This window comes from Oxyura jamaicensis, chromosome 6, assembly GCF_011077185.1.
Source record: "Oxyura jamaicensis isolate SHBP4307 breed ruddy duck chromosome 6, BPBGC_Ojam_1.0, whole genome shotgun sequence".
Taxonomy (NCBI): domain Eukaryota; kingdom Metazoa; phylum Chordata; class Aves; order Anseriformes; family Anatidae; genus Oxyura; species Oxyura jamaicensis.
In genome coordinates this window covers 23,117,356-23,144,693 of record NC_048898.1, presented here as the reverse complement: position 1 = coordinate 23,144,693, position 27,338 = coordinate 23,117,356, and the positions used below count along the sequence as shown (strand labels likewise).

General features: G+C 48.2%; 2 protein-coding genes across 2 annotated transcripts; both read left to right on the top strand.

Annotated features, from left to right (window-relative positions):
- The first annotated feature begins 16,817 nt into the window (after window positions 1-16,817).
- On the top strand, window positions 16,818-19,650 carry CALHM3 (calcium homeostasis modulator 3). Its single transcript, XM_035330475.1, has 3 exons — window positions 16,818-17,104; window positions 17,866-18,121; window positions 18,891-19,650. Exons 1-3 carry the CDS (start codon window positions 16,818-16,820, stop codon window positions 19,335-19,337), a joined length of 990 nt encoding a protein of 329 aa, XP_035186366.1. The 3' UTR covers window positions 19,338-19,650.
- A 4,688-nt stretch (window positions 19,651-24,338) lies between these two features.
- CALHM1 (calcium homeostasis modulator 1) lies at window positions 24,339-27,084 on the top strand. The gene is made up of 2 exons (XM_035330700.1): window positions 24,339-25,190; window positions 26,113-27,084. Exons 1-2 carry the CDS (start codon window positions 24,642-24,644, stop codon window positions 26,590-26,592), a joined length of 1,029 nt encoding a protein of 342 aa, XP_035186591.1. The 5' UTR covers window positions 24,339-24,641; the 3' UTR covers window positions 26,593-27,084.
- The last annotated feature ends 254 nt before the right edge of the window (window positions 27,085-27,338 follow it).

Genomic DNA, 27,338 nt, shown 5'->3' with positions numbered 1-27,338 from the left:
CATCCCCCCGTTGCACCCAGCAGCACCAGTCTCCCCTTGGAGCAGGACACTTGAGATGATGTATGAGGGGTTGACAACTCAGGGCCAGCGCCATTATTTCCTTCCCCAGCCCCCCACCCCCACCCCCCCAAAAGCCACCTCGTGCAGTCGTGCACTGCCACCTCCCTCGTGCCCGCAAGGTGGGGAAATGCTCCACAAAAGCAGCTGGGACCATATGGGGTGGTGAGGTTCCCTTCATCCTCACCCAGCAGCGCCTAAGCCATACATGGATTTTTACTGTGAGGAGCCCAACCCAGGACCTGGAAGAGTTCAGGAGGCACCACATCAAATTAAGTCCCCACAGGATGCTGGTCTACTGTGTATTTGCATTAACTTTTCTTCAAGAGACTCCAGGTTCTGGAGATGCACACACCTGCAGGCTTCATCTGGCGTTTCAGCAAATGCTGAAAACTGAAGACTGAGAACAGCTTCAGTTGAGCTATGTCAGGGCTCCAAAATGTCATCTTCCTCCTGTTGAATGACATTTCTAATGCTCAGCTTCTTTCTAAAAGGTGGTTTTGTCCATCTGTCCATCTACCCCCCCTCTGCCTCTTCCTACTAAATACAAAAAAGCCCTTCCTGGTCAGGGACCACACATGAACATTTTTCACATTGGAAACAGCTATTGCCATAATTTCCCCACCCAAAAAGCCAAAAGATCCCCTGTTCTCTGAAAACACCTGAGCTGCTGCTCAGACACAAGCTTGTCAGTGGTGGGTGTTGCTGGTGCGTTGGGTCCTGCTCCAGCCCCGTGGTAAATCCACCAGCAGGCAGCTCATGAGCAGAGGTGGGACAGAGACTGCGAGACTGAGTCACATCTTTATTTATATCCTTTGTGAACACTACTTCGAGACAGCTCATCACAGCGAGCTCACAAAGAAACACAAGATTGGAATGGGCATTAGACAGGCAACTCCAGCTCCTGCCCCCTCGCCACACAAGGCCTTCCATCCTGCTGAATCGAACCGTCTGCAACCAACAACAAAAAATCCTCCTTCTTTCTCCTTTCTTTTTCTATTCTCTCTCTGTGCCTGTCTTTGAATTGTAAGAGGTCTTGAGTAAGGACTTATATTTTCTGGAAATCTTCATGTTCTATATGGTAGAAAGAAGTGTCATTGTAAGGCAAATTATAATGGAAAGATTCCTCTTCTAATTGGATAAAAGATCATGAAAAATGATTTTTATTTTTATTTTTTTCCTGAGTTCTTAACTGTAGGCATGGTGAGCATCCAAATAGCAGCACAGGGAACATCTCTGTGCAGCCACCCATTAAACCACAGGCACTCACGCATGTATCATGCCTGCTAACTGTGCTGTGTGATACCTCGCTGCATGCTGGGCTCACTCCCAGAAGGACCAAGAGCCTCTCACTTCCACCGAATCCAATCTGAGTTGTAGGCATCAGGCACCAATGTAATCCTGGGACCATAGCACAACTATTAAATTATAGCACACATGGCTTGTAGATTACGTCCTCAGCCAGGTCCCTGCTGCCCCTGGGGAGCCGAGGTAAAGCACAATTCCATCAGTGGAAGCAGGAAGCCTTATAGATCTGCCTTAGCAACGTGCTCAGCTTCTCTGAGGGATGGGCTTCGCCTCGCCTCACACCACAGGCTGTCGCTAACACTGTGGGGAAGAATGCAAAACAGCACCAGGGTTTTGCTGTGATCATATCTTGGTTCACTTTATCAAAGAGTATTTGGATTTGCTCGTGGTTCTGCTTGGATAAGGAGCAAGAAGGAGGGGCTGGAGCTGTCCTTGCCAACTTGTGTCAGTTCTTCCTGCAGAAAATGTTGAGCAGGGTGAGAAATATGCTCTGTGATCACAGGGGCCCTTGACAGACAAAACAGGATCATACTGATTCTGGGTTTTTGCTTTTTTCTTGCGCTTCAGCAACAGGGAACATTGAAACAGCTTGCCAGAACTGCAGGACTTCCATGCCTGTAAGTCAGGATACTGATTGTTTCTTCGTATCAGTAGTATCAATTGAACTAATTAGGGATGTAATTTCTTGGTACCAGTCCTATCAAGGTGTGGGGAGGGTCTGGTGGAGAGACAACACTGTGTGATAGAGCAGGGTGAGCTTGCACTACATTATAATTCCCTTCCACCTTCTGTACCTGGGCATAAGCAGCTGACCACCGATCTGCAACCTGTGCTGAGAAGTCTGTCAGGACAACGCAGTCAATCCATGAACTTCACCTGAAACAAGCATCAGCTCTGGGAGAGGTGCTAACATCACGATTATCATCATGAGTGAACACAAGGAGAAAGCCACCGCAGTCACATCTGTGCATGAAACAGCATCTGCTGCCTTAAGTCATGACAACACCCATGAGTTCTCTACCCAAAAGCCGAGTGCAAGGATGAGCTCCAGCTGTTCAGCTCGGGCATACGTCAAAGAGAGAGGCTGGATGTGGAGGAGGATTAGTGAGATGGCTCGAGGGTAGCATCTACTGTCACATGCAAAGAGAGCTTGCTGAAGAAGGATGGCCAGGCTGTCAGATTTGGTACCGAGGCACAATTTCAGACTATGAAAAAGGCAATCTCAGATGAAAGCACTTGCATATAAGGACTCTGGGTGTTTTGAAGAGATTTCTAACTCTGGAGTGCTGTACAGCAATGAAGAAATTGTAGTTAAAAATTCCCTTTGCAAAGCCTGTGTTTGTGCCTTCTAAGCTCATCACCCCTCAAGGGACTACACACAAAACCAGGCAACCACAAACAAGGAGTAATTACAAAGAATCACATGAGCAGGAGTACACACGAAGCCATAGCCAGAAAACAGCAGATTACACAGCAGCATCCAGCACTGCCTTGGAAGATATATCCAGAAATATTACCTTAAAGTGGAGAGGCTGATGGTGCAAATCCCCATCAGCATTTATAAAACTCTCAAAGACAACAGTCAGCAAAAGGACATCATGACAGGTGATCTTCCAATTTGGCATTCCTTCCTCGAGACAGCTAAATCTGAGGTCACTTCTCTCACAAGAAATGGTTGTGGGTTTTTGTTGTTGTTGTGTTTGTTTTTTTTTTTTATGAGTGTGATAAGGAAAAAGTTTCCATCTTTCATGACACACTGGCTCTGCAGTGTGCAGACTAGGAAAACATGTTTCGCACAGCCAGCTTGATGCTTCAGATTAGTTCTGTTTGTTTTCTGACCTTTACATTAGCGGTTCTCCCATTTGTCAGCACAGGACCTGCATGAAAGCAGAAGCTGTTGCCTGACCTTGAATACAAGATGCAGAAACACAAGTAGTACTTACACAATATGTTGGTGCCTCACGTATACACAGACATCCATCCTGAAAGCCACGGGAAAAATAATTCTCCTGGGCTGATGCTTGCACAGCCCTGCAGGATCTGCTTCCTAACAGCATCAGACTTCTGGAGTTGCTTTCCAAGGCTTTTCAGAGTCCCAGCTCCATCCTCTATCCACAGGCCTTTAGTTAACCCTGACTGCCAGAATCCCCCAGCATGTAAGAGTGCCACCTTTTCTGTAGAAATCAGCCCACTTGCATACCCTGAGCCTCTGGCCTATTTCCAGCCCTGCACCCCACACTATACAGTTCTGCATGTCTCTTGCCCCACAAGCTCTGGCAAAGCCTGCACTAACCCTGCTTGTCTCTGATCCCCATCGCCAAATGGTACTTCATGTTTACCAGAAAGGGAGAACTTTCAGAAGAGGTAGAGAAGCACAGAGAGACAGCACGAACTTTTCTTATTTACTTGTCTGTTCCCCCAGCCCTCCTACATTTGTCCCCTCATGTCTCCTCTGCAGCTGCTAGGTTCAGATTAACCACCTAATAAATTTTCCATCAAGCAGCCTCATGAAGTAAGCAAAAGTAAGCAAAGCCCATTCGTTTCCCATCTTAAAAAGTAACATAATCCCCTGCTGCAATGCCCTATAAACCTTCCCCGGCAGTCAGTGGGTGTCTGTGCAGGGACCGCTGCTGACCACAATACCCAGCATCATCTTGCTCCAGTGTAACGGAGGGCATGAAACTCCACTCCTGCACTGCAGGAGCGCTCAGGGCTCTCCCACAGGACCATTTTCAAGATCTATGCTCTGACCTGAAAGCACAGCGTGACAGCAGAGAGAAAAGTTACACGCTCAAGAAAAGTTACTGCTACAACAGTTGGTCTCCCAGTCAAAAATGTGTGCTTGTTTTCCAGCTCTAAGTTTGCTAACTTGAACCTCCATGCCTTGCCCCACATAGTGTCTTCGTGTGACAGGTGAAGGAGCCCCATCCTCTCCCCATGCAGGTTTTTACGGACTCAGATCAAGTCAGCTGCAGATGTGCCTTTATTTTATCATCTTTTGATTTTCCATTTCTTTCACTTGGTGACTTCATTCTCTCTGAAGCTGCTTGTGTGAAAGGCTTCATACAAATCCAATAACTGCACTATATGAGAAAGCAAGGAAAAGAGCAAAAGCAAGAGAACCTCTTCCTTTGGACAATTGCTTCATTTGGGAATTTTAATGAAGAAAGTCAGTTTGGTTATGGGATGGAAGTCATGGTAAGGGTCTGGTCCCTGTATTGACAAGCAGAACCCAAAGACCTTTGCATTTTTATCAGCCATTTGCAAAGCATTGCTTATGTTTGCTATGAACTAGGCTCAAAATTAATGCGTTGAAGATTATTGACCAAATAGAATAAACAGGATGGCTAGAAAATATGGATTTCTCACACATTTTATATTTTTTGAGCTCTAGCATGCACATCTCACCTATAGCCTTGTAAGACTTAGATGAGGAGGATTAAGTCACCTTTCATTCAGACTTCTTGTGCTCCCCACATTGGGGAGTTTGGCAGGGCCTGATGAACCCCATGTATGTATTAGAGCAAGCCCAAGGCTGCTTCCTCCCACAGAGAGCATATTCTCTGCTCCCAGAAGCAGAGAATAACCATACTGCAGCACATTTGTGCTGTATCCCAGAAGCCCAGACCTTACCACTAAGCTGGGACTTGCATGAAAGCCCTGTGCTGAGCAGAAGTTATTTCCAGAGGAATCAGCTCCTCCTTCTTTAAAGGGTCCTTTGATCTACAAGAGAAATCTAACAGGATTTTAGCATAGTTAATAATCAGGTCTTTGATCTTCCCTTTGGAGTTTCACTGTCAGCCAGACCAAACCCTCACTTCCAGCAGCACGAAGCAGAGATCCTTCCTGGCACATTAAGGTGAATTTACCAGCTCCATAGATTTACCAGCATTGCAGGGTGGTGTTTTTTTTCCTCTCTTCCCCGCCCCCCTCCCCCCCCCCCCCCCCTTTTCTTTTTGTGCCCATTCACTTTACTTTTGGGTAACTTCTCCCTCAACATTTTTCTTTGGTCAATAGACCTTCCCTTCAGTCTCTCTTTCATGTTCTGGTCAAGACAGTGGATATTTCTGATGTGGCAAACAAGCTGTTGTGGAAGAACAGAGTTTGAGGGATATTTGCCTTTTAAAGGAGATCCCTAATTCTCTGCAGATGTTAATGGGTTTCTGTTAAAACAGGAACAAATCGAGACTTTGATGACAGATGCTGGTGCCAACCTCATACCTCCTTCTTATTTCTGCATCTAAATATTTGCTTTTAATTAGATTTACTGCCCAAATCAACAGTGGTGGTGCTCAGATTTCTAATTGGGTCATTGCTAGCCAACTTTACATCATGCTGAGAAATCAGCCTCCTCATAGTATACTGGAGAGAAAAAAAAAAAAAAAAAACACACTTTACTAAATATGGTCAGTTAGAAAAAGGGCAAGTGCCTTAAGGGTTACATCTAAATGTGCTTGACAGAGCCTGAAAATTTGGTTTGGATTATCAAAGGAAGAACTCAATATTCAACTGCCAACGTATTCAGGTCTTGACCCTACATGTTGCTTTGCCTACAGGTGGAGTTATTTTATGGTAGTACTTCCAGCCATATTGCACATGAGGACTGGTGATGTTTTTACATTTTTTTGCTCCAGATCCTTCTCCTCACAGCACACCCCTCACTGGATGGGTTGCAAACAGTTCTTGGCCCTGCTCCTAGCACAGCGATGGACGATGGACCAACCTAATCCTATTCCTATCCGGACCCCTCAGCCTTTCCCCATTGGGTTCTTGGAGAGCAGTATGGTTTCACAGCCTCCAAGGGTTACAAGCTCCAAATAAACTTAAAGCAATATGAAAAATCTGGATTTTTACTTCCAATTCTTCTCCAGCCTGCAGAGCCCCAGGCAGCAAACAGCCCCACGAAACCACCATGTACCCTGTCACAAGCTGTACTGAACAGCCAGACAAGTTAGATTCCCCCTTGGACTGATCTTAGAAGCAGGATGCATCCAGTACTTGTCCTCCTGACCAGCTTCCATCCAAGCTGTCCAGCTCCTGTGCAGTTCCTGAAGCCGAGCACCACCTTCAGAGGTCCCTGGACAGGGCTGACCATGCTGCTTATTAATTCCCTCCTGGCCTCTGTGGGAATTCCTGAGTCAACTTCACTGAGTTTGGCTGGATCTGAAAAAGGTGACCTCGAAATAACAGCAGTCACCTTCTTGTCACCATCCACAGAGACTGTAGTGCTGGTGGCACTGGATGTGCAGCTTGCTGGTAGCATCTAAAGTCAGTTTTTCTTCTTTACTCTGACTCAAATGGTAGGAACCAGCCAGAAACTCAGAAATGTCAAGTTTAGTATCACATAGCCCCTTTGATTCTGAAAGACAATTTGTAGTGCATTCATGATGGAAGCACTTTGCACCAGGAGACTACCGGGGACTGCTGAATTCAGCAAAACATGTGCAACTGTTCCCCCCCTGCCCCCCCAAGGGTACAACCCCATTCCAGCAGCGAAGACTAACCCCAAAGGCAAACGTCAGCCTTAATTTTGGCTTGACAGCCAGGAAAAGCTAGCATGCATTTCAAAACTAATCTCAAAACGCACATCTAAACCAAGGAAGAACAGAGGAGAAGCACAAGTCCCCAGCAGGGCTTATTTGAATAATCTTGCTGACAGATCTGTTCTCTCAAAATTTCCAGTCTGCAAAAAGGATCACAATATGAAATCAGATACTGTCACTGGGTTCTGATAAACGTGAACATAAGGACTAAACACTGCCTTCCTGTATGAATAAATACTTCACTTCTATCTGCACCACTCACATTGTTCACGCTGTCACTAAAATCCTGCAGGCGGCATTATAGCCTTGTGACTGAGCATTATCCATCATTATTCACTTCACGAACAGATATAGATTTGCAGCTCTCACTTACTGATGAACATATTCCTGACATTATTATCTCTTCTAAAAGTCTCTGCATGAGTTATGCTTGCTAGATTCAAAAGGCAATTTTGCTTCTCTGCCTAAGAATTAATGCCAAGATTTTCACCATCTCGAACATATTTAGAAAACAAATCCCCCTTTAATTTTAAAGGTGCAAGTAAAGGAGAAGCTGCTGCACTATTAGACTAAATTTTACAATGTTTAAATGACTGTCTGTTAAAAACTTGCAACTCTCTTCCAATCCAAATTTGCTGAGCTGAAAGTTCTATGCCAATGGAGCTCATTAGATGTTCTTCAGTTTGATCCAGCAGCCAGAGATGATACTTACAAATTATTATTCCCTCATTCAACCTTCTTCACAAACTGAACTGGTCAAGGTCCTAGTTAGAGCTTTGCTAGCAGTTAAGGCAAACTGCCAAAATAGGGGCCTTGCTTCTATATAATTCTTACAGTTCTTACCTTCACTCTCTCTGTCTTTGCAATAGTCAAAACCCTTTAGACTGGAATCTAGCCTCATTTTGGGAAGGAATTCAAGAGTAATAGCTGGGGTTGCAATGCTTCTATCTGCTTCCAGAGAGCACTTTCATCTAACAGAGGAAGCAGGCAATGAAACGGTGATTATGCCAGATGCAGAGACTGAGAGTTTGATACTCTGAATAATCCAAAATACAGCCCCTGCCTTGCACTTATATGGCTAATCGTTCTGCTCTGCTGCTCAGGTCAGAAAGCCACGGCTCAGAGCCAGCAAGCATCAGGGCAAAGTCAGCTCAGGGTGCTGCTCGTAACCAGCAGCAGCGCCAGTTTGTGGTTGTTTCATGGCCACCGTTTGCTGGCTTGGTTCCCCCAAAATCAGTTTAAACCACACGGAGATGACTTACAACAAGCAAGGGTAGCTCTTGGCAACAAATGCAGGAGACCAGATGGGAGGAAGAAGCTGGAAAAGCAAAGGAAAATACCAGAAAGCGTGTGGGGCCACCAAGCAGGCTGAGCTGAAGGTGCTGCTCCATGGCTGGGAAATCAGCTGAAAGAAAAGTGCTTGTCCATGAGCTGCTGAGGGACCTCAGCTGAGACCTCATGTGTTTTCTGTGGTGTCACTACAGCATGGTATTCTGCAGAGCAGGGCTGCCATCAGCTAAAGAAAAAGGCAAATTTCATGAGGTTTAAAGACAAGAAGTGGCACAAAGGGACAAGTATCATTACAGAGAAGGAAGGGAAGAGGCAGGGGGAGTTTGCCCATTCAAGGTCCTGATGAAGGGAGAAGGATACATTAACAACAACACATTTAATACTGAATGTGGTACCAAAGTCAAGACACTAAGCTCCTTAGGAGGTTTAACACAGGACAGCTCAGGGGTCTTCAGAGTTCTTGGAAAAGGCCCATACTCAGAGCATTGTTACTACAGATGAAGCAGAGGGTGGCAATTAAGAAGCCACAGGATCCTATGATCTTTGACGGCGTGATGTTTGCTTATTTGCTTCAAAAAGGCAGGAGCTGTTGGACAGAGATAGGAGGTTACCAAAGGGAGAGTGAGGAGATTATTACCCTCTACAGAACACCAGGCACAGCATGTAATTATTGCCTATGGAACCACAAGGATCTGGCTTGAGGCAGATATGGGAAATTGCAATGTGCCCTAAAAGACCATTACTCTGCTGAGTCCAGGAAAGTCAGTATTTAGTAGGGTTATGAACTGCAGCCCACAGTTTCGTCTTCCAAAGGTATTCTGTGCTCTGCAATGAGGATCAGGACTGAAGGGGGCAGAGTTTGTTTTGTGAAGAACCAGCTGTCTCTAGGGACTGGGACGGTTGTTTGATTTTCCCCACACAGTTTCCATGAGACTACCTGGTGCTTTGGATGAAATTTGTTTTCTTGGGATTGCTTCTTCTAGAAACATGCATGAATTATTCCTCACAATTGTATACATAGGGACAGCGAGCAGGGACATGCCAAAGGCCAGTCATGCCCACAGTGAACCTGCAGCCACCTCTTCTTCCCATCTTCCCTCTGATAAGCTGCCAGAGCTTGAGCTCTGAAGTTCTGAAGCTTTTAAGCCCAGAAGCAGGGTCCAAAGTCAGAGCCTAGCAGAGAGAAGAAATAAGAATTGGGCAGAGAAAGAAAAACTGCACCTATGAGTCTGAGCATACTGATCTCCCTAGGATTTGTTGATTTCTTGTTCATCATGGCCAAGCGTAGATGAGATCTGCCCCAAGGATCATTCACAAGTCACTTGTCATCACAGACAATCTGCTGTTGGTGAAGGGGAGAGACCCCCCTGAGAAGTTAAGGCAGGCTGTTATTTTCCTGGGAGAATGACAAAATTGCTATAATCAGATAACAGCACTTGTGTTCACCACATTCTGGAGACACCCAGCACTCTATAAATAACATAAATATACACAGAGAAGAAGATTAATGATGTGAGAAGGTGGCTTATGTACACAGAGAAAGTCAAGACAAGACAGCCTCATGAAACAAGACTCTAATTTCGCCAGCAGATGAATTGCAGCTACTCTGAAGCAGCAGTTTTATATGCTCCGGGGTGTGTGTTTTAGTTCCAGTGCCCTAGCTTCTGTAGGTGAATGAAACAATGTTTTTATATTGAAGTGAGGATTTTACTTAGGATCAGAAACCCACTATTACTCTGCAGAGGAACTGATGCCCAGACAACCTAACATCAGAGCTGTTACCTGTGCCCCAGATCCTTGGAAAAAGCTTTTTTTTTTTTTTAAGCAGATAAGGAGAAGAGCTACGAGACAAATTTCTGATATTTGCCTGGATGATTAAGATGTCCTCTTCACAGCTTCTAAACCATTCTACTCCTGCTAATCCTGGAAAAATAAATAAATAAATCTGAAAAAGATAGCTCTTCTCCAGCAGTTGGAGCTAGGCTGAGCCAAAGGAAGCTGTAAGACAAGAGAGATTTCTTATCTGGAAGAAAAGGCTTTTAGAAACATAGCAGCAGCTCAGGGCAGGGCATGCCCACGCCGGCAGCGCCCTGGCCTGGCTGACAGCACCGTGGCCGCTCGCTGAGGTCCAGGGTGGCTGGCAAAGTTTGGGACTAAGAGCTTCTGATGAGAAACAGCCACTGTGTTTCCCTGTGGAGAAATGTCATAATGAGCTGAGCTTTCTGTTGGCTCGCCCTGGGGCCAGGCTGGAGCTAGCACTGCAGCCTGAAGGAAATCTGAGGCAGGAAGAGAACCCAAACCCAGACCCCAAACAGACTACTACCCCTGTGTGATGGCTCACACCTTAGCAAGGCACATATCACACCTCAACCCCTGCACAGCCTCCTCTCATAGATGGGGATTATTGTAACTATTACTGCAGGCAAGAGTGGGTAACTACAGAGGGCACTGGGAGAGTACATCTCCCTTCTCACCCCACCACAAACCATGGACACAGGATGAACTCCTCCCCTGTGGAGAGGGATCTGATTTTCCCACAGCAAGAAGCAGTCTGCAGTGTTTTGGTTCTGTCGTCTCAATGCATATCCCATTTTTCCTCAGAAAACTCCACCTCCTGTTCTGTGATTCACAGTGCAGAGGAGTGGAGACCATCACCTTTAGCTGCACCCAGCCCTGCCAGAGGAATCACTTCCCTCTCAGCTGCCAGAACAACCTCTGCAGTTTATTCACAGTGCATATGAAGTATTTAATACTGTTCTACCATGCTTTAAGCCCAGAAAAGATTTACAAATATTTCAATATTTTTAGCTTCATAAAGATTTGTACTTGAGATACACATATAAAATGAGCTCAAGCTTACCTAGTGACAACCACACTTACGCTTCAGTCTCTAACACCACACTGATGGCACCAAAGTTCAGGCAGTTGTGTCACTGAGCAACAGAAGAGCAGGGACAGCAGAGCTGATGTGCCTGGCCCTGCTGCTGAGTGCTGGCCCCATCCTGGGATGCTCAGTGCTCCCAAAACATCTTGCCTCTGAGTATGATCAGACAGACCGATGGATGACCAGGAGGAGCACAGGATCCCTACTGCACACTGAGCTCAGGCCGTGCAGCACTCACTCCTTTTCAACATGCTGTTACTGATGGGTGCTGCCTGCCCCATAAGCCCAGGCATTGCTTTATGCTGAACAACAACAACAAGTATTTCCACAGCTCTTAGAGCCTTTGCTCTAATCCCTTCCATCCTCCCTGCTCTTGTTCCTCTGGGTGCAAACAGCCACAGCTCCCCAGTCCCTCCTTCAGAACTCAAAGCCTGACTCAAAACCACAGTCGACTTTTCTTAAGGCCATGTTTAAGTATTTTTTCTTGTGGAAAAGAATTGTGAAATTTCCTGATAAAACTTTTTTTTTTTTTGTCTTTACAAACGCCTTCTATTCCTGACATGTGATAGAAATATTGTATCACTCCTAACAAAAGGCCTGTCACATTATTCAGTCTCTCACAAACTCATACGACATTATTTGTATTATTTGTGGATCTTGGAGGTATTAGAATCAAGCCTGATCACAGCCAGTACAGGTGGAGTCATGTTATAGCAACTTAGCCATAGCCACAGTAGACTTAAGAAATCTGTGCTGTGGCTCGCATCTTTTATATACAAGGAGCTTACGTGGTGATACAGCTGGTTACCGCCCTGGCTGCTGGTAACTGACGGCAGAAAGTAGCTCATATTTGATCTTTCTTCTTCATTGCCAACATGGAAGAATTTTTATGGAGATACCAAACACAATTTGGAGGTTATTTTATAAAACCATATTCTCTATGGTTAAATCAAGCAAGATTTTATTATTTTACTGTCATATTAATGTAGCAGTCAAGAGAAGAATGAGAGCAAACCAGCCTGGGCATGGGACATGAGCACTGGCAGCCAAATCCCACACCTCAAGATCACCCACTAACCAAGAGATCCTCCAGACAGTGGCAAGAAATACAGCTGCAGAATAAACTTTTAGCCATGATTTACCAGATGATCCTTGGTGAATTAACACTGTAGAAACAGAACTGGTGGCTTAAAAGACATGAATCTAGCTACTGAAGGCCTTGCATGAAGCAGAAACACCAGCTCAGGACCCCATCAGCCCTGAAAGCTGCCCAAACTCGAGGTTACCACACCAAGCTGGGCTCCCTCACCTGAGCCCCATTTCCTCCTGAACACCTCAGTGGTTTCTGTGACACCTCCGCGTACCGAAGACAAACTGCTCTATCAATAAAAGTTTGTTATCAGTGGTTTTCAGCCTGCAAACTGCAGGCTCCCCAGGGCCAGAGCCTAATTTTAAGTCTGAGAAAAATAACAAGGGAAGCTAGTTAAATGTCAGCAGCCTTGAATCTGCTATCTGGAGCTTGCACCTCCCTTAGAAGATGTGCAAGCATTATCAGATCAGAAGAATCTGAAAATCACTAAGCCAGGATATTAAGTGATCAGCCTGATTCCCTAATTCTCTGCCTTATTCCCTAATTCACTCCCAAGATGAGAAGAGACTCCATCTAAAATGATCTCACCACAGCATCGGTTCAAAGCCAAGCAGATAGATGGACCTGCAAAACGTCCTCTCAGTCAGAAATCATGTGAATTAGGTCAAGGTTGGGATAATGCAGAGATCAGGAAACAGGACTTTCACATAAGCCAGAGAGCTAAGCTTTAATGGCCAGGAGAGCAATATATAATGAGCTCTTAAGCAGAAAAGCACAAAACTAAGCCATATATTTCCTTACTGGCACTCAGCTGCATGTTGGTGCTTTAACAAAGTTACGAGGCAGAGAACAGGAGCATCCAATCTCCAGAGAACGCTATTAGGGAAGACAAACTACATTTCACAATGCTGCCATTATTTTTGCTATCATCTCATTAATCATTTAATGGTCATTACTTGTTATTTGCTTAACCTGGGGAGAGTACTCAGCTCTGCAGAAATACTCAGATGTGGATGTTCCCTGCCCCATGGAGCTAACAGCACTTTAGTTTGTCTCTGCTGTCAGTGAGCTTGAACATTATTTGGAGGGAGAAAACACTGCTTATGTCCTTCTCCACATGCAGCTGCAATGGAAGGTAGTTTCTTCCATGATAAATCCAAGATGCTGAAAGATTTCCAGGCAGCAAGGGGTAAAGTCCTCTGCCAGCTTTGCATTTGTCCTGTTTGCCTGGAGGAAGAAGGCAGCGATGCTGCTATGCTGTCCCCAGAGACAGGACCAGAGTCCTCCTGCAGCAGCTGGGAGCACTCAGCTGCTCTTGCACCCCAGAGGTACAGCAGGCTGCATGTGCACATGTGTGCGGGAACACAGGGAGGCCGAGGACAGGAGCAGTCGCTGGGTGCCTGCTGCTCCTGGCTGCACAGTGCTCGCTGTAACGCAGTGCTAGCTGGAGGTGCCATCCCTGCCTGGCAAGTAATGAGCCAAGAAATTAGGAAGGAAGAGACATTTGGAGCTAAATTGATTTCACAGCCATCTCCTGCGGGCTGGTTCTTTGCTCCTGGTTTGCCCCAGGGTAACTACAGGGCTGGCAGCAGTAGCACAAAAAGGAGGGGGGTGATAATTTGGGCTCCTGGCACACTGGTGGGGAGGGACCCCTGCTCCTATTAGGAACAGTCACCACTGTGCCCCCCCAGTGGGTGGCAGGGCTGCTGTGCATTTGCAGATCAATTGCACAATCCCCTTTATTAACAGAGGAAAATAAGTCCCCCCCCCCCCTTTTTTTTTTTTGCCCTTACATCAGCCCAGGAGCAGCTGACAAATCCATGCAGCAGTTTTCTAAATATATTTTGCCTGAGGCAGACACTCAGGACAGAAAAAAAAATCAGTCCATGTAATTAAATAATTTGACAAAGTTATAAACAACTGCCAGTGGCTCCTAATGAGGTAACTCTGCACCTCCCACACCATGGGTGCTGCTGGCAAAGGCCTTTTTCCAGCAGAGTGAGCCTTGGGAGAGATCACAGAATCACAGAACTGTAGGGGTTGGAAGGGACCTCAAAAGATCATCAGGTCCAACCCACCTGCCAAAGCAGGTTCCACAGAGAATGTCTGCTCCCCAGGGACCAGCTCAATTCAGGGGCAGAGCAGGGACCCCAAAGCATGCACAAAGCTGACTGCATCATCCTGCTGAGTTTGTCCTACTTGGAATGAACAACATGAATTTTGATGGTGAAATTATCCTCTTTCCTAAAGCAAGAAGGCTGTTATGGACTAAAAGAGCTTTCATCTATACAATGAGGATTCCCCATGTCTGTATCTTTCTATCCTCATCTCAGGTAAAAAGCCCATGCCTGCTATTTTACAGCCACAAAGGAATAGGGAAATGTGTCCTTGTCCCTTTCCCAGTGCTCTGATGTGCTATGCAGCTGGGTCAAAACCAAAGGGCTGTTCCATGTGGGCAAACAAAGGGTGCGCTGAGCTCCCACAGTGGTCTTGGAGATCAGCTGCCTAACTCAAAGGACAGTGCCTGAGTCAAATGAGCAAGATGGATAACCAAATATGCTTGGTTTTGGAAGTCATTTTGAACATCTGTCCTTGTTTAACATCTTACTTACCTCCAGGCTTCTCTCTCTCTCACCCCAGGAAGCTCCTTTTGCAACAAATGGAGGAATATTCCCTTCTATGATTCAGCAACCCCATGTCTCAGCTCAGAGTTACTGGCAAGACCCCAGATCACAGCAGTGCACAATAACTGCCATGAGGCATCCTTTATGGACCTCTGACATCCACGCCAGGAGATTGCATTCTGGAGAAGTAAAATTTCCTTGTTGCTTGTGGTGCCCAGAGAATGCTTCCTTCACTTCTTACATCTTATTGTCCTGAGTTGTAGGAACCTATTTAGTCTTTCCTAGGTTTTTGCCAGGAGAGCTAGAAAGACAAAATAATTTCTTTAAAGTAATTGTTCTACAGAAAGGGCACTGAACTTTCCCAACCCATCAGCACATAAATGCAAGCCATTAGATGAGAAACCCAACAAGCATTAAAGCACTTTGGAAGCTAGACAGGCTGCTTCCTGGCTAAAAATCACCTGCAGAGTTCAGCGAGGGGTCCTGATGCTGTATGATGGCAAAATGCAAACAGTGGCTGATTAGCCACAGGTTTTTACTGCTGATGGATGCACTTTAACAATCAGTTCCATTCGCTAGTCAAGGACAACACGAATATGATGGCTGGTGCAACTGTATTTCATTACAGTAACATGAGTCAGCATGCATTGCACAGCACTCTGCATGCCCACAAGAATCTACACACAGGTACCCATCCCTCCCTTCTGGTGTGATCCCACCGAGGCAGCCTGCTGCACAACAGGAGCAAGCATGGGCAGGAACCTCAGTGCTGGAAGGGAGTGTTCTGGGGTGGAGAGGGGTCCTCTCACTCTCACCTCTAGATATCTATGCTGGGAAGAAACCTGAAAGGTGTTCAGATGAGAGCCAGAAAGGAAAGTTGTGTGGGATACAGCAGAATAGAACTGAGATAGCTGTATTTATCCATAAAATAAACTTTTGAGAGGAAAGGAGAAATAGTCTTGGGGATAATTAAAATGGACCATGACCAGAACATAACAGTCCTGTGGGATAAATGAGCTCACTTGGAGCTTTCTCATGCTTTTTCCATGATAGTTGCTGTGATTGCACTGTGCTCTCTGACAGGGAGTGAGGAGGAGCCCCTCCACATACAGCCTGCCCTGTGCAGCTCGTGCTGGCTGCAGGATTTCCAGTGCACACTGAGCCAAAATGCACACCCAGTGCCAATGATGCCTTTTCACCGTCAGGCAGAGCCACACAACCCACAGCAGCACAAGCAGAGGCTTTAGAAGCAAACACATGAATTTTCCCTCCATAAAACCCTCTCTCACACAAAATGGCATCTTTTGTCATTCACCAGCTTCATGACAAGCATCTTATATGGGAAATATGAGCTGCCACAATGCAAGGGTCTCAGATGTGGAACTAGGTGTGCCACGAATGCCTCCATGGTACAAAAGCTTTGCCATGAGGTGCCATTCCAGGCTTGGAAAACGGTTAATCCTCACAGCCCCTAGACTGCAGGGTTGGTCCTTTCATCCCATTTTCATTTAGGGAAATCAGAGCTAGAGGTGATAGTATGGGCTCAAAGCCAGGCATGCACTCCCTGCCTCCTCCCTGCCCACTCAGTGCTGGGGATCTGCTTGGCCAAAAAGAAACAGGGAGGCAGAGGTTGCACAGATGAGCAAATTGGACTCTCCTGGTTTCTCCCAGCTGATGAATTTCTTGATGGGGAGAGGGCAGCTCCCAGGCATCTGCTGACAGCTCACCACTGTGAGAGAGCAGCCCTGGGAAAGAAGGGAGGGACCAGGACTACCGGAGGCTGTCGCTGACTGGCACGTGGGACAGCCATGAAAATGAAAAACAGGGCAGAAAAAACAACCCCCAGAGGCTGTATCCATCTGCTCACCTAGAAAAGCTACCAACGGTGAGAGACAGACCTGTGAAAGCTGCATGCCCTCTTCCATCCTCATCATCCAAGGCAGCAGAAAGGGCGAGGAAAGGAGACAGACTGCTGGGCAGCCCTGGGACTTCCCAGGAGGGGAACTGGCCAAAAGAGCACAATGGATCGCTTTCGGATGATCTTCCAGTACTTCCAGTCCAACTCGGAGTCTGTAATGAATGGAATATGTGGGTTGCTAGCCCTGGCCAGTATAAAGATTTATACCTGCTTTGACTTCAGCTGCCCCTGTGTGCCCCAGTACAACATGGCCTACGGCTTGGGGATCCTGTTCGTGCCCCCCATTGCCTTCTTCCTCTGTGGCCTCATCCTCAACAGACAGTCCCTGGTGATGCTGGATGAGTGGAGGCGGCCGCAGGGGCACAGGAGGAAGGACCTGGCTGTCATCAGGTGGGGTTTGCAGTAGGAGTGGCGTCCCCCCTCCCATTTATCTAATCTCTCTCTGTATCTTTGATCCTCTTGGTCACTTGTTTTCCTCTGAACTCGGTTCCCCACACCTTACCCCACAAGTCCAGGCTCTGTCAGTGCTTCCCAGGTGGCCATAGCAGGCAGGAAGGCATTACCACAGCCCCGTCCCCAGCCAAGGAGGGCAGGAACATCTCAAAAATGAGTAGCTATATTTATGCTGCCACACTGGGAAACTGTGGCGCTGCCTGCCCTTTTGTGCATATAGGGGTTTTCTCATGGGGCTTAAGTATACAAAAAAGATGAGGTGTTTAAATGTGCAGAAAGTGTGGCATTTCCATCACAGCTTTCTCTATCAACAGCACTGCTATTTCCCTCCCCTCAACTAAATTATTACAGACTTACACTGGTAAAAGGATGAGGAGAATCAGCTTCACCCTACTGCAGGCAAACCTTTACCCAGTGCACAGGTTGGCACAGAGCAGGGTGAGAAAGGTCTCTGAGAAAAGGATTTTCCAAATAGAAAAAAATAAAGCCTTGTTGTGCACTGGACCAGACCTCACTGGGGATCAGCCCCAGCAGAGAGACCCCAGAGCAGAAGAAATGCCAGATGGAGTGGTGCAGGGAAAAGCTGTGCATCTGCTCCGGGAAGGCTGCAGAGCCCAGACAGCCTGTGTCTGTCAAGGCTCTGGGCAAGGAGAAGGCTCCCCACATATCTCCCCTTCCATGTCTCCCTCCTGCTCCAGGTACATGTGCTCCTCCATCATGCAGCGAGCAATGGTCGCCCCAGCCGTCTGGATCGTGGTCGCCCTCCTGGATGGCAAGTGCCTGATCTGCGCCTTCAGCAGCTCCGTGGATCCTGAGAAGTTCCTGGGCTTCACCAATGCCACCACAGAGCAGGTGCAGGAGCTGCTTGCCAAGGTGCCCTGCAAAGAGGACGAGCTGGTGGGGAACAGCATGTCCTGCAGGGCAGTGTCCAGGTACCTGCGCTGTTGGTCCCAGGTGGGTCGCTGCCAGCACAGCCCCATGTCCTTGAGATGCTCAGGGCAGGCATCCACTGATTCCACTCTTCTTTGATTCAGCATAGCCTCACCACGGTCCTGCTGGGGGCAAGACTGCTCTTTGCTGCCTTGTGCCCCCCCAGAGTTGCTGCCCTCAGTGATGATCTTTGAGTCACCCAGATAGGGAAGAGGAAGGAAGGAAAGGACTTTTTAATTAACTGAATTTTGCTTTTAGAAGAGCCAGAAACTTCTAAACCCAGATAGTAAAAAGCAGATTGTAAGGAACATAGGCGGTCTTCTAAGGCCCTGTCTGTTCAGGGTCAGAAGACCTTTCTAACCTTGCAGGCAGGACCTGCTGCTTCAAGGACAGTGAAAGTCAAGAGAGATTAAAGCAGATTGCTCAGGAACAATGACATAATGAGACACCTGAAGCTGGAGTAGGTGGCAGGTGAATATCCTGGAGATTAGTAGGTACCATTAAGGGAGCACTAAAGTCCCCTTCACACGGGCTGCTCCCATGCTCAAAGCAAATGCTCCAGGCCACTTTGCAAAGAGTTATTCTGCTGAGCTGCAGATGCACAGATAAATGTCATATCCACCTCCCTGGCACTCCCACCCTGAGTGCAGTTTGGGGTGCTAGATTGAAGGGACAGACTGGGGACAGTAGTCCATATCTGCAGCCACACAAATGCCCTGTCTCAGTGATACAGCTTGTGCCTGTCCTTGTGCTGTTGTTGATCCCATTTCTCTGCTTATTTCCGAGGACACAGGCCCTTGGCTGGAGCATTTTGTTGGTGCTCATCATAGCAGCTTTCCTCGCCCGCTGGCTCAGGCCTTGCTTCAACCAGGCTGCCCTCCTGCAGACCCGTCACTGGAGCAACTACATTGACATTGAGCAGAAGATTTTTGAGGAAACCTGCTGTGAGCACAGCCGTCTCTTTGCTCACAAATGCATCCTCCATTTCTTTGAAAGCATGCGGGAAGAGATCAGGCAGCACAGCTTCGACTTGCCTAAGGAGGAAGAGGAAGATCTTCTACGAGGCATCACGCACCAGGATCAGGTGAACAAACTTCTGAGAAATTGGTACTATGAGAAACCTCCCTTGGATGTGAGCCAGGCAACCCAGAGACATCCCCCAGGGAGGGAGAGATCCCCTCCAACCTGGGCAGGCAGCCCCTGTGCCCAGTCTAAATTCCCCCAACACACCAATGTGTAAAGGGGGTTTTGTCTCAAAGACACCAGAGCCTTATCTCTACCCAGAACAGTGCCTGATGGATGACAGTGGTGCCCATGTCTTACTCCAGAACCCCAACCCCAAAGGCTGGGCTCCAGGGCATCCAGAAAAACTGCCCAGCTGAACTAATGAGGCTCAGCTCTGAGGATCCCAAAGTCCCAGACTCAGTTACCATTCAAGACATTTCTTATCCAAGGGCTCTGCATAGCACTTGTGTCATCTCCAAGTTCACAGCTCCTTACATCTGTGATAAAACCCTTCTGGCTCAAGGAAGGATTTAACCAAGGCAGCAACATGTGGCTGCATACACAAACTGGCTGGAGCAACAGCTTCAGAGAGGTGTGAGCAGCTCCTGCCCCTTTCGGTGAAGTGTGGCTGCGAGAGCCAGCAGTGCTGACACTAAAATAACAGGCAACTCTTCTAGTACCATGCCAACAGGTTTTCTCAAAAGGCAAAGCCACCTCCTACATCTTGCCATCTGCTGAGAGCTCTGGCTGCCCCCAGTCCAGCTGCTGAATTATTCAGCCTCACTCTAACAACCCCTTGATACTTCCATACATTTTCAAAACAAAATATGGCAACATGCTGAAATTAAAGGAGCTGCAAAGAATTAATTGAAAATATTCCCAGGTAAGCATCCCTGGACTGAGCTAGGTTTGCAGAAGAAAAGGAGACAGAGGCATTTATTCACATACCTGGAGCCATGGGACTGTGCTGGGGTTCAGGTGGCTGCTGCAAGCACCAGCAGTGTGCCATGGGCAGGATGCAGCAATTCTGCCTGAGAAGCCTGAATCTGGATTTTAAGTACTCCATTGGTAGATTTTAGTACAAACCAACCTACCCAAAAGATAGCTTCACTGAAGACAGACAAGGTGAAGGAAGTACTCCATGTCTTCAATACTAAACAACTGCAGAACCCAGGAAGCCTTACCTGCCAGATTCTGAACTTGAGTCACTTCCAAACTACTTCACAGTGAAGTTGTACCACCAGGGTTTTACTGTACTGAGAAGGCACCACCAACTTAGCTAGCTCATAGAGTCACTGAAGCTATTTCACAGAGATGGTAGAAAACATGAAGAAAAAGCAGCCTACTGGAGAAACACTCAGTCCATTTCACCACAGTAGAAAAGCACCCCAGATAACCTGAGCCTCAGACTCCCCTGGGGAAGCAATCCCCCCACCAGTCCTCATGCTTCCTCTATAGGAAAGGTCAAATGATCCACTCCTGACAGATTTCACTTAACAAGGGTAGAGCCAAGAGACCTTGTGGAATAGGCTCCTCTACCTGGCTTCAGTCTTTTAAGGTCAATTGCCCCTTATCACTAATAGAAATCACCTGACAAGGGGCTTAGTGGTTAGAGTTGACCTAATGAATTAACTACAAAAGGTGCACAAGGGTCAGCTTTCTGTTAGTCATTCTGTGAGGAAAATTAGTACAGAGTCTGTCAAATAAATAAATAAATAAATAAATAAATAAATAAGAAAATCACCTTAAAGACAAAATTGCTTTCATAGACTTTCATCTGCCTAGTCACAACAGATAAAGGATACAGCAATCAGAATTACTTTTCTTGACATGATTGTTATTTAAATTTGCTTTTCTGAGATCTCTTCTTTACACAGGACTTTTCAAAATCTAGCCCCTTGACCTCTGACTACCCCATTTACTTTGGCTGCATATAAACTATCACGTATAAATGCCAGGATCTGGATCCTCACTCACTATTCAGGTCAAGGACTGGGCTGAAGGTTTGGGCTTTAATTTGGTTCCATGCCTACATTGCTGTTTCCTGGCAGGTCATGGTAAGAGGATTGGCTGGCTTGGAGGAACTTATGTACACGTGGCTTTTAGGCTGCAGCCAAAGTGTTCCTCTAGATCTGGAAGTCTGAAGAGGGTTGCAGTCTCCAAGCTCAGATACAACCACATATTAGCCTGGCGCAACTGATCTTGCAGCAGTGTGCCCTGGCAGCCAGAAGGGCCAACCGTACCCTGGGGTGCATCAGGCACAGCATTGCTAGTCGGTCGAGGGAAGGGATTGTCCTGCTCTGCTCTGCACTGGTGCAGCCTCACCTCAAGTACTGAGTTCAGTTCTGGGCACCACGGTACAAAAAGGACATTGAACTGTTGGAGAGTGTCCAGAGGAGGGCTACAAAGATGGTGAAGGGCCTAGAGGGGAAGACGTATGAGGACCAGCTGTGGTGACTAGGCCTGTTCAGCCTGGACAAGAGGAGGCTGAGGGGAGACCTCATCGCAGTCTACAGCTTCCTCACGAGGGGGAGTGAAGGGGCAAGCACCAATCCATTCTCCTTAATCACCAGTGATAGGACCCACGGGAATGGTGTCAGGCTGAGGCAGGGGAAGTTTAGGCTAGACATCAGGAGGAGGTTCTTCACCGAGAGGGTGGTTGCACACTGGAACAGGCTCCCCAGCGAAGTAGTCACTGCACCAAGCCTGCTGGAGTTTAAGAAGTGTTTGGACTGTGCACTTAGTCACATGGTCCAAATTTTGGGGTAGACCAATCACTTCCTTATCTGCCTCTATGCAGAGTGTGTTGTAGATATTTAGTCTCAGCTGTGGAACAAGTTTGGCTGATATTGCTGCTTGGATGCATTAAACTTCTTACTGCAAACCCTTTGACATATTACTCTCACTTCCCTCAGCTCCATTCCCCATCTCTCCACCCCATCAAGAGCTTTTCTTATTTTCATAACAAAACCAGCTCTGGCTGGATCCCTGAGCTGCCCTGGATGAGGTCAGAGAGCACAAAGCTCTCTCCACAAAACCTGTCCTCACCCCCACTCCTCGATGTCTGTTCCAGGAGTGATCCTGGGTGCCTCCACAATGCCCTTTCCTGAATGTGCTCACTCACCCCAGCTTGTCACAGGGTCCTTTTCTCCAGACCACCCCAGAAACACCCTAAGTTGTGTGTGCAGCACCCACTGGGACTAGCACAAAGGTCTTCACATGCTCTTTACCTCCAAGGAGCTTTCTGTGTGTGTGTGTGTGTGTGCTTTCCTTTGAAATCAGCATTGCACTTTGAATTTTAACTTCGGTTTACTATCACCAGACATAACCCTACAAATCTCAGCCTGAGATTCGTTTCGGACACACCACCCCACTCTAGTCAAATCAGCTATTTTCCTAACCCAGCTCAGACCAGAGGTCTGCAGCTCCTCTTTGCATGCTGCTTTCCATGTTCTCAGGTTTTAAATCATCCCAGAGTGGCTGCAAAATACAAAATGCAAAAAAAGGGCATGAGGAACAATTTGTTAGCTGTATCAGGAAAGAGAAAGGGAGAGGGTCGTTCACAGGCTTCAGCAGCTCTTTATCGCTCAGGGCTGCCCTGATGCCCAGCACACAGATTTGTCTGTCATGGCCCCTCACCAACCAGGAGCCCATGAAACACCAGGGCTGACTGCAAGGACAACTTTCCCAGTCTTTCACAGACTCTGTTTTGAATCCCACTGACTTGTTTGCTTCTGCGAGGACTGCCATCATTGTACACCAGGCAGACTCAGACCCCTCATTCATCCTTAATGAAAGGCAGAGTTTTCCTGGAGATCAAAAATCTCTCTGCTTTTTACAGGGTTAATTCATGCAGGCTTTGATGTGAACTGCCCTTCAAAAAGCCACTCCACAGGTGAACAGAGAAGCCTGCTTGAGATCTTAGCTAGCGATACAATAAGCCTCATATATTTTCATACAGTCAAATCTCTTTCCGTTTGATGAGATCGTGCAATTAACCTCTTTGCAGCAGGCAGAGCTAAGACCGACCAGGTGTTTTCAGCATGCTTTGTGCTCACCTCTGTAGTGACCTCTCAGGGAGGATTTAGCATCATCTACCCTATCTCTGGCAAGGGGAGACATCAGAATCTGCACTGACTAATGGTCAAAACACCTGGCTTGGCTTCCTACCTCTGCTACAAAGCTGTGGGGAAAAGCATGGCTTTTTTTCTATTGCTACTCAGAGCCTGAATATTTCCCCATTTTTGGGCCATCTTGAGAGAACAACCTTGTGCTTCAAGCTTCAAACTGTTTTGTGAAATGGGAATAGAGATGCAGGACAGCAGCAGCAACAAAAGCCACTTCTTTTTGGGTTGTGCTGTGGGAGCTAAGCCTGACCCAAGCACACCTATCACTTCTCGTCAGTGCACTCAAGCCCTTCAGAACTGCTCATTCAAAGTTGGTGTAAAGAAGAAATTTAATGGGTGGGGGGGGCGGGGGGGGGATTCAGAGCTCTGCTAGGCAGAAAGCACTTCCTGAGAAAGCAGGGGCACCCTGGGTTTGAATGTCTTCACAGGATCAACCTGTGGAGCAGGGAATATCCTCTGTGCCCCGTCCCTGCAGCCCTTGCTCCTTTCTCTGTCTGTTTTTCTGTAGCCCCAGAGCCAGCAAACACACCATGTGCCTCTGGATGACGCCAGACCACGTGAGCCAGGGCTTGAAGGATACTTTAGGCAGCCCTTAGGACAGGGGGTTGTGAAAACCAAGGAGCTACAAGTGTCAGCTTGCAAGTCTGGCTGAAATGTGCAGGTCTGCAGGAGGGAGGGGAGCTGCTAAGAGTCTTTGACAGCACACACACTGCATCCCACAGTACCAAGAGCTTTATTCCTCCTCCCTCTGCCTTTCCTTTTCCCTTCCCATTGCAGAATAAAACAGACAAAAGTAATTTCCCAGTGAACCAGTGCAGGCACAGAGCAGGGCCTGGCAGGCACAAGACACTTGCATTAGACAGCTCCTGGGGTGATGCAGACATGGAGGAGGGAAGCTGTGGAGCCCCATTTTCCATACGTGCCAGCAGAGCAGAGGTGGGGCATCCTGCCTGCTGCAGGGAGGAGCTGCAGCTGCCCTGCTGCATTTGCAAACAGGATCACGGAGCCCTGCCAGCAACTCCCCTTCCTGCCAGGCCACAGATTGCTCGGGGCAGAGCACAGCTCTGGCAGCACCTGTATTCGACAGCCAAGGAGAGCAGTGACCAGGAGACAGCAGAAATGAGGATGTGGAGAACAGAGGGAGGTTTAGCAAACCAGAAACAATGCAGGCCCTATGGGCACAAAGAAGAGCAGGAGAAAGCAAACCCTGAAGTTGGGCAAGCAGCAAAATGAGCAGGAAAAAAAAATGGTTGAGCTTTCTGCTTTAAATATTGGGGCTGTCAGAGCGTGTAGGTGAATAACTGAGCTGCAAGGAGACTTGCTGGCACCAAGTCTTTGCAGAGGGGGGCTGAAAGAATGAAGTAAAGCAAAGACGTGGCTTGGACCCTGGCGGGGGGAGGAATCACTTCAAGATGGACAAGTTTCGGATGATCTTCCAGTTCCTCCAGTCCAACCAGGAGTCCTTCATGAACGGCATCTGTGGGATCATGGCCCTCGCCAGCGCCCAGCTGTACTCTGCCTTCGACTTCAACTGCCCCTGCCTGCCGCGCTACAACCTGGCCTATGGGCTGGGCGTCCTCCTGGTGCCCCCTCTCATCCTGTTCCTGCTGGGCTTCGTGCTGAACAACAACGTGTCCATGCTGGCGGAGGAGTGGAGGCGGCCCCGGGGCCGGCGGGGGAAGGACACAGCCGTGCTGCGCTACATGTTCTGCTCCATGGCCCAGCGTGCCATGATTGCCCCGGCCGTCTGGGTGTCGGTAACACTGCTGGATGGGAAATGCATCACATGCGCCTTCTGCACCGCGCTGCCCGTGGGGGCCCTGGGTAATGCCAGCTACCCCAGGCTCTCCCAGGGGGAGGTGAAGAGGGTCCTGGCCCGTATCCCCTGCAAGGAGATCTACGATGGGCAGGAGCTCGTCGCCAACGAAGTGGCCGTCAGGTACCTGCGGTGCATCTCACAGGTAAGAGGTGTTGTGACCGTGCCCACGCTGGTGGCTTAGGGTTAGGCACTGCCAGCCTTAGCTTTTCCCTCGAGGGAGCCTCTCTGCTGAAATAAAGCTCCAGGAGGAGAGACGGGCAGTTTTGCGGGGTATGAGTTGTTCAGACCCAGCCCCATTCGTACTGATAATTCGGTCCCTCTTCCCTGTGCCAAGCTCACAGGTGCTCACAGCAGCCAGAGCTGTCTAGGGCAAGTTCAGAAGGGGTTGACGTGGTTGTTACTCCATGGCTGTCACCCGCTCACGTAACCCACCAGTCACCCGTGGCTGCTCTGGCTGCTTGTTATAACTTGTGCAAGTGATGGGATGAAAACCATCTATGCCGCTTGCTGCTTACTGTGAAACAGTTGGCATGTGTTTATTAGCCACACCAGGCAGCAACAAATGAAGAAGTGCCACCTACTGCTTGTCCTGCACTTAATTCTTCTCAAGTCCTGTCTCTGGTCCAACCCACTCTGAACACTCGTCTTGCTTAAAAGCTCCTTTCTCTGCCCCCTTAGGGAATATAGGAATTAATTATCACAATTTTCAGAACAGAAATAGAGTCATGGGGTCTTCTCCCAGACGCAAGATTTCCCTGAGCAGACCCCAGTTCCCAGCTGCCAGAAAGCTCTGGGAGCTGCAGCACAGGGGGTGCTGCCTGGACAGACCCCAGCCAGGTGTATGTTTAGGGCTGCACCTACAGCAGGGTCAGCTCATGAGCCGTGAGCACACACTGGGGCTGGCTCTGGCCTCTTCTGTCCCTCCCTGTCACATCCCATTATCAGGGCAGCCCATTGCTACTGATCCCAGTGAGCACAAATGTCACTAAAGTCCAATGGCTTGGGAAAATTAGGTCTTTATGGTCTGCCCATGATGGGTCTGGTCTCACCCCTCACCCCTGCAGGCCCTGGGCTGGTGTTTCATGCTGCTGATGACCACGCTGGCTTTCTTGGTCAGATCCCTCCGGCCCTGCTTCACCCAAGCCGCCTTCCTGAAGAGCAGGTACTGGTCCCACTACATCGACATCGAGCGCAAGCTGTTCGACGAGACCTGCACCGAGCACGCCAGGAGCTTTGCCAAAGTCTGCATCCAGCAGTTCTTCCAGAGCATGAGCACGGACATGGAGACTGCTCACTGCCAACTGCCCCCCAAAAAAAACACAGATGATGGGGAAGCTTCTGAGAAGCTCTTGGGCATCACTGACCAGGGTACCATGAACACGGCCCTAAAAAGCTGGCACAGGTGTAAGCCCCCGTTGCACCTCCACCCAGATGTCCCCCCCCGTAGCAATGGCTGGGCTGGGGAAGGACAGCCCCCCCTGCGCCCCCTCCCAGAGCCCTCGGCACCTCGGAAGGAAATGGCTGCCTACTACAGCCGGGTGTGAGTGGAGGCAGAGCCGCACTTTTGGGAGAGGGGCTGCAAGGGGATGTGCACCCAAAGGGCAATGCTGGCACCCAGGTGATCCCATCTGCTCCCCACATGCAGCTCTACAGCCTGGTTAACGGAGGCAAGGAGCTTTGGGCTGCCCAAGGCTGTGATGGATAAGCCCTGGGGGTGCCAGTGGGAATGACATGTTGTGTGTCCCATGCCACAGGTTTGTGCAGTGGCAGTTGCTGAGGTGGCTGATGCCAGATGTGCAAAACTTCCCTTCTTTTAACACATGCACCTCCAAGCCTGTGACAGAACTGGAGCAGGGTCAGCCCCTTGAAATGCTGGGCAGCACTCTTGGGTTTGGGCACTATTAAAAATTCCCCCATAAGGGATCAAACTGGGGATGGCCCTCACATGCTGAGACATGAAACCGCAAAAGTCTCCCCATTACCATCTCTATCTTACTATTCCCCACAGACCCACACAGTTCCAATGCCCTGAGAAACTTTAATTTGACCCAAAATATGAAGTAGCAAAGGGGCGTCCCACACTGCATTACCTGTGATGAGAATGGTGCAGATGGGTGTCACGGGTACAATTCAAGGAGGGGGCTGCCAAGACAAGGAGAGCAGCTATCTCTCAGCATCACAGAGGGTAGGTTCCAGGCTGACCCCCTGCCATGGATTTTCTGCAGGATGGTCAGCCCATCCATGTAGCTTTACCTGGGTTCCCCCCGGCACACAGCCTGGCGTTACAAAC

Excerpts from the sequence above, each read along its gene's own strand:
- CALHM3 (XM_035330475.1), top strand. The coding sequence starts at position 16,818 with ATGGATCGCTTTCGGATGATCTTCCAGTACTTCCAGTCCAACTCGGAG. Across the intron at positions 17,105-17,865 it reads AAGGACCTGGCTGTCATCAG|GTACATGTGCTCCTCCATCA; the intron begins GTGGGGTTTGCA and ends CTCCTGCTCCAG. Across the intron at positions 18,122-18,890 it reads ACCTGCGCTGTTGGTCCCAG|GCCCTTGGCTGGAGCATTTT; the intron begins GTGGGTCGCTGC and ends CCGAGGACACAG.
- CALHM1 (XM_035330700.1), top strand. The coding sequence starts at position 24,642 with ATGGACAAGTTTCGGATGATCTTCCAGTTCCTCCAGTCCAACCAGGAG. Across the intron at positions 25,191-26,112 it reads ACCTGCGGTGCATCTCACAG|GCCCTGGGCTGGTGTTTCAT; the intron begins GTAAGAGGTGTT and ends TCACCCCTGCAG.